Raw genomic sequence first — 7435 nt, forward strand, 5'->3', positions numbered from 1 at the left:
CAAGAGGCTCCTGCCATTGCGCAAGGTTTGGGGAGGCTTAATGTACACAGCCTTACCCCCGCTTTGCTGAGAGGCTGTCTGTGATGTCAAAATAGACCCCAATAGAGTCGGAAATAACCTTTGTCTCATACTACTCTAAAAAAAGGGTGTACCCAATGCACGAGGCCCCCGCCATTGCACAGGGTCTGGGAAGGCTTAATGTACACAGCCTTACTCCCACTTTGCGGAGAGGCTGTTTTCCTAACTCAAACCTGCGACAGGAGCAACCTTACCGTTGCGCCGAAGTCCGCCCTCGTCTCATACTACTCTCTCGATACATAATCTCATGTTCTGAAAAACAAAAAAAGTTTGCTTCTATCAAACTCGAAGTGCCATGCTATTATATCTTATTATTCCATATGGCGAAGGCATCCCCCACCCCCTCAAAAACAATAAAAAAACTAATTGGCACCAAGCGTGAGGGAATGCTAGTCGTTTGGTAATTTCTCCCCTGACCAGGATGATCCCATTGAAGCGGCTAATCGAACCCTTACCGTAGTGTCTTAAACCACTTGCAGTTTTAGGGATTAAATTCGCAACCTCCGACTCTATGGGTTCCCAAATCACATTAGTCCCAATCACCTAAGAATGAAGCATCTCTCTCGGAGATCCAACCAATACTTGTGCGACTTTGTTTTAAAATCATGGTCACCATCAAGATATGTGTACATCACAGGGGTACCGCAATTACCTATTCAATCCACAAACTCCACAGTAGCACATAAGCTCAGCATCTTTTTTCCTAGTTTAACAGTGTACATTTGCCTCTAAGCGTTGAATTTCTCTCTGCAACAACTTGTATTCAAATTTTTTTCAAGGGAATATTTGGATTACAAAAATCTGTTCCGATTAAGACAGACAATGGGCTCCTACACAAGTTGTCATCTTTATGCAAAATGCACCTTTTAAATTACCAAATAAACCTAATTACTCAATTTCACAGTTTTGTACAAGTGTAGGCATACCTTCCGGAAATTGGAGAGGAGATGAGCAACAGAAGAAGGTGCCCGTTGATAAAACCGATGAAGAGCCATTATAGCCTTCTTTCTAACAGACTCCTTGGGGTGCCCAAGAAGCTCGACCACCTGTGGAAGCACCGCAGGAATAGTCTCTTCATTGATCAGCTTGCACACTGCCGTCAATGCAGTACAAACAACAAGATAATTATCGGATTTCAAATCCTTCTGAATAGTATTGACAATAAGAATAATGAGATCGTGATCATCATTGAGGAACAGCGTGACAGCCAAGTATCCAGTCCTCTTGAGCAGCAGAGAATCATCGTGTGTCATCTTCACAGCATGGATGTAACCAAACGACGCATCATGCCCTAACATCTCAACATAGACGAGACGGATGATATACTCCTTCATCTTACGCTTCGGGATGTCTGGCTCCGTGATTCGCCTCTTCAGAATTTCGATCTCGTTCATGACAATTCGATCCTCTTCGGCTTTAGATCGAGTTTCGCCAATCGACTTGACGAGATCCAAGAAGTCTTTAGATTGGCCCCAGCCACCTTGGGAGCCCATAGCGAGCTCCCTACCGATTGTTTTCAACTGCTCCAGCTTGACGAGTTTAGGGTTCCAGAGCAGCAAAAAACAGCATCGAAAGCTACAATAGCCTCCGCTAGTATTGAATTGCAGAGCTCGATCTGCAATACAAAACCAACCCAAGTCCCAAAATCGATTCTTTGAACGAAGGAGATCAGGAGAACGAGATTATGATCTAAGAGAGAGAGAGAGAAAGAGACTGATTGTAAAGGACGATTGGACTGCAATGATAAATTAAAGGAGATTTCACTATCACAGTTCTTTGTTTGAGCATTAGAAGTATTAAATACGTGGTTTCGATGTTGCTTAATCTTCCCTCAGCTCTGAGTTCTGCTGGTTGTCAAATTGGTTCCTCCCTTCTTTATTTTCTTCCCCACCGGCCAAAAAGATAAAGAGAAACTAACCCAATTATCCAAAATTTGGTATACCCATGTAATTTTCATTTCAATAAATTTTTACTCATACACAAAGGGTTAATTAGTATCACAAATACACAGGTTAATTAATATATCTTTTTTTGGTAACGATGTTAATTAAAATCACTACCTTTAATTGGCTTATACTTGCTGAAACTTCTTTATTCCAAACTTCTTTTCCAATTCCCACAAAATTAAATTTTCACCTCTTTTTGCCTTACCCGTTAAATTTTTTTTTTCTTTTTGATGAAAACATAAAATATATTACAATTAGGCAAAAGATACAGAGATGTAGTTCCTTGCTTGAGTATTTTTAGCTAGGTTATAAGTCATCACAAAACAAAAAGGGTCCCCTTCAGTATTAAACGTGATGTCTTGTCTTATGGTATTTATATACACAAATTCTTTGAGAATTGGCCAAGGCCAAGGAGTATGTGTTGAAGTTGGAAGAGACTTGGCCAAGATGCCGAGTCCCTTACCCGTTAATTCAAAATTCTTAAATTACGACTCTAACAGTGGACAGCTCAATAGGTAATTGAGAGAGAGCGTCATCTATTTAGTATATACATGGTAGTAAAAATGGAAGACAATGTGACGAAGGGCAACATGAAAGGTGATATGAAGATCCAACTGATGTACAAGGGCTTCACCCCAACAACCATTGAAGTAGAGAAACATATATGTTGTCAATTTCATTCAAAAAAAGTTTGTCTGTCATTTAGAATGAGACACCCTAATACCATCGCCTTTGGCCTAGAGGACAAAATTGCATCTATTAAGATAAGGTGTGCCTCTTTGAGCATTCTTCTTAATGGTACTCCTCTATCCTTCTTCAAACCTACCCGTGGACTCAGGCAAGGAGATCCTTTGTCATCGTACCTTTTTGTGTTGTGTGCGGAAGTTATTTCCACTAAATTGGTCGTTGCTCTTCAAGATGATAAAATCAAAGGGATTCAGATCTGTAGAAAGGGAAGAGTCACTCTTATGGCTTTTGCAGATGATCTCATTTTGCTGAAGAAGCTACGATGGTGGAAGCTAGAGCCCTTAACAAGGTCATTTAAACATATTGCAGATTCTCTAATCAAGCTCTAAACCTCAACAAAACTAGAGCTCAGTTTAGTCCTAATGTGAACTCCGCCGTGAAGAGGCAGATTAGAGAATTTTTCCAAATAGTCCCTACTTCTTCACTGGATACATATTTGGGGACCCCGTAAGTTGGTGGAAAACTTTCCAAGAATCACTGTAATCTTATATCAAGAGTCACTAAGAGGCTTCAACATTGGAAAACTCAAAATCTTAGCCCAGCTGGAAAATTGACCCTGGTGCAGTCCACTCTCTCAGCTATGTCCCTCTATACCATGTCTTGTTTCAAAATCCCGAATGCAATTCAAATATCCCTGGATAGTATCAGTAAAAAGTTTTTTCTAGTCGAATGGTTGCAACTCTCTCATTCCTACAATTTCATGGAACAATATTTGTCTTCCCAAGCGTGCTGGGGGTCTCAATGTGAAGTTATTAGCTCCTATGAATCTTGCTCTCTTATCAAAGAAAGGTTGGGAAATGCTTCAGCTGCCTGTGTCCCTTTGGTCGAGATTGATGAAAGAGAAGTATTTTCCCTCTTGTTCTATTTTTTCAAGCCAAATGCCATGTTTCGTCTTCTTGGGGTTGGAAATCTATCTACTCTTCAAGGGATCTTCTACATAAAGGGTCTTTTTACCAAGTGGTAATGGTAGATTGATTAATCCTTGGACTGGTTTCTGGATTCCTAATCTCCCTCCTCTTGAGGCTCCTTATCCCCTCCCTTTGGGTGCACCATTGTTTGTTGATCTTCTCATTGATCAAAGTTCCAGATCCTGGATTCAGGATTTCATCTTGTACTAGTGGCCTCCGGAAGTAGCTTTGGTAATTCTTTCTATTTCTATTCCTTTTTTCCATTGTGAAGATCGTCTTGTTTGGAAGGGTACTTTTACAGAAAGTTTTACTGTTGCTTGGGCTTATAACATTGCTATTAATGGTATTGAGCATTCCTCTAACCTTGTTTGCCTCAAAATTTGGCATCTTCCCACAACTCAAAAAATTCAACATCTTCTGTGGAAAATGCTACATCAAAAACTTCCCTTACCTGATCTTCTCAACCACCAAGGCTTCAATCTTAATCCTCTTTGTTTTATTTGTAATCAACACTCTCAAACTACTAACCATCTCTTCCTAGATTGTGCCATTATCAGAAGCATTTGGCAGAGCGTGGATTTGCTCCATTTTTTTACGAACTTTGATATTAGATTTGGGATTACTGAGGCTATAAGAAGTAGGGCTGCAACAGGATCGGGTTGGGCCGGGCTTTATAGAACCCTAGCCCAACCCTAAGTCCCCTTAGCTGGGCCCAGGCCCGACCCAACCTTGACTCAGGGCCAAAAAAATCCAACCCTGACTCGCCCTCAGGGTCGGGCTAGGCTGACCCTGATTGGCCCTGATCATGGGGGGAAGGAGAAAGAAAAGCATGGGCTGGAATGGCCAGGGAGAATATTATAAATTTTACATAAAATAACACTATAATAAAAAATATTATATCACTTATTGTCTTCATATATAATATATTATATACAAAATTGTGGGTGACATTTAAAGTTTATAATGTATATATTATATCAATATATATTTTCTTGTATAACTTAAATCAAGGTCGGGCCAAGCCGGACCAAGCTTAGTCCGAGGTCTCAACCCTAACCCGACTCGACCCTGACTCAGGGCCAGAAATTTCCAGCCTTGACCCTCAGGGCCAAATATCTCAGCCTAGACCCTATTCGGGCTCAGGGCAGTTTTGGGCCAACAGGGCCAAACTTGCACGCCTAATAAGAAGTGTTGATCACATCTCCAGGGATTGTCGTATTAAAGCATCTATTTTCTACAATATCATCAGGCATATCTTGAGCAGATATTGGGATCTCATCTTCAGACAGATTCCGTTTAATCCTCGAGCGATTTTACTTATAGCTATCTCCAATGTCAAAGATTCCGCTCAGTTATTTCCATCTCGCTCTCAATATTCTCCTAGGTTGGTGAGATGGCTCGCTCCTCCTCAACATTTATACAAGTTCAACTTGGATGGTGCTAGCTCCAGTAACCAAGGTCTACCAGGAATTGGTGGGGTTTTGAGATCGTCTCCTTCCTCCATCTGATTTTTTCCTTGGGCATTGGTAGGAACTTTGCACTGGTCGTTGAACCTTTAGCGATTCGTCATGCTCTAACAATTGTTGCGCATATGAGGTTCAAGAATGTGATCATTGAAAGTGATAATCTCTTGGTTATAAACATTTTAAAGGGTTCCACCTCAGCCATTCCGTGGAAATTTTCAGCTATTATGAATGACTATGGGTTCCTGTCTCAGTTGTTTGAGGAGATCATTTTTATTCACATCCTCAAAGAAGCCAATGCCATCGTTGACTATTTAGCCACCTTAGGCTCTTCTTCTCAGTCCTTTTGTTTCTGGCAAGATGTTCTTCCTTCTTGTATTCTAAATCCTTTGTATGCTGATGTTTCTGGAACGTTGTTCCTTCGATAATAAATTATATTTATCAAAAAATAAAAATAAAAATAAGGTGTGCCCCTATGTAGTGAGTTGAGGCAGATGTAGATGGTACATGGGAGCTTTGAGCACTAGACGAACCATGGATAAAGGATGAAATAGATGCAATTTCTTCTGAAACCATCACGATCGATTAATATTAGAAGAAGATAAGATGGAGAAAGATGAAACCGGGTCCCATAAATAAGATTTGATCTTCACCTAAGCTTTTACTTGCATCAGTCTTTCACTCACCCACTTGAAAACCATAAATCCAATTGTTTAATGGGACAATTACTATCACTCTCCAACACTTAGCCTATATCTACTAAAACTACTTTAAAGATACTCCTATGCTTCTAAACTTTTACGTCTCCTTATACCCTCATGTTTTTAAATACCCAGATGACCCTTCCTTTACAACTAGTAACCCAATCTATTTAACCAACCATTCTTCTTATATTTTTTTTTCGTACTTTTGTCATTAAAATAGCTAAAAATTTAAACACCCACCCGTTTATTCTCTCCCAAATTTTACGGATTTTTTTTGTTTTTTTTTCTTCAATTCTTTTATTCAACATTTCATCCTCATGATTCGTATCCAGCTGTGGTGGGAGCTAGACTGTCCAACACCCCTTTAAGATGGAGACACATGGCCTTCAATACATCCAAATGTCAGAAATGAGAAAGTCTCCCTTCAACCCATCTTACCATCTCACTCTCTTGACGAAACCTAAACCCTCGTTTCTCTTTCTCTTTCCCCTTCCCCTCCTCAAAACCATTGTTTCTCTGCAACTTTCATCTTCTACGAGGGATCCGACGACGGCGATGATGGCGAGGCTAACCACGTAAAATGAGACTCATCTTCATCGAAAACGGACGCCTTGGTGCAATGGTCTTAGGTGGCTTTCCCTCCGAGTTGTTGCAGCTCAATGGTAAGTGGTACTAACCAGTGACCACATTCTCGTTTTCTCCCTGTTACTTGACAAACAAACCCATGCCCTCTCTCTCCCTCCCTCTGCGCCTACGATTTTTTGACCAAATATGGCCTTTCTGTTATGCCTACTGGAAATGCCTATTCAGAGATTTATTCAGGTCTTAGTTTGATTCAATGTTTGAGTACGTTGGGTTTGAGCCTTCAGGTCATGCTACACTACTTTGTAAAATATATAATATTAAAAGAAAACGATACTCTTCTTGAGATTTGCGAACTTGAAATGAGTGACTTTGGAGTTTGGATAAGAATTGGGACAACAAATGTAATATATGCTCTCTCTCTTTATCTCTAGTTTTATTTGATTTGGAAGCGAAACTGATGGTTTGTTGATTCAATAATTTTTTATAGATGACATTCTCTGGACTGGGGTGCCTGGAAACTAAACGAACCCTGGCCCTCCGAAAGCACTATGGTAGGTCAGAGAACTAGTCGACAGAGGCCAGTACCATGAAGCTACTGAAGCAGGATTCAAGTTGTTTGACGCTCTGTCCAATGTATGATTCTCTTTTTTATGTTTAAACTTCTGAATGAATCTTTGGATCTCTTGAAGAAGATGAAAGTTGCACAGAAACGAGGGTTTTGAGGAGAGGAAGATGCATTTTGAAACCACTCGGGTCGGGTTAAGTCAAACAAACAAGAGGAAGGAGCCAGATCTTAAGAAATCTGTGATCACCCATACCATTAATGAGGATCACCTTTATCTTGAAGCAGTGAAGTAATGAAACAGTTCATTCTCATCAATACCCAAAACATCCTTGTCGCGCCCTTGTCTATTGAATGACTTTGAAATCATTTAATGTCATGTATGCATCCTCATTCACAACAGCCTCGAGTGATCATGGCAATATCTCATTTAATATTCAAC

General features: G+C 40.2%; 1 protein-coding gene across 2 annotated transcripts in view; it reads right to left on the reverse strand.

Annotated features, from left to right (window-relative positions):
* Positions 1 to 1882, reverse strand: part of LOC122668024 (AP-4 complex subunit epsilon-like) — a 40628-nt gene extending 38746 nt beyond the window's left edge. Inside the window, exon 1 of one of the 2 annotated variants that reach the window (XM_043864548.1) lies at positions 1005 to 1882. In XM_043864548.1, the coding sequence (XP_043720483.1) occupies positions 1005 to 1571 (567 nt within the window). In that variant the 5' untranslated portion in view covers positions 1572 to 1882. The remainder of the gene's footprint in view (positions 1 to 1004) is intronic. The other variant, XM_043864549.1, reaches the window with a different exon arrangement.
* Positions 1883 to 7435: the final 5553 nt, after the last annotated feature.

This window comes from Telopea speciosissima, chromosome 7 (genome assembly GCF_018873765.1).
Source record: "Telopea speciosissima isolate NSW1024214 ecotype Mountain lineage chromosome 7, Tspe_v1, whole genome shotgun sequence".
Classification (NCBI taxonomy): domain Eukaryota; kingdom Viridiplantae; phylum Streptophyta; class Magnoliopsida; order Proteales; family Proteaceae; genus Telopea; species Telopea speciosissima.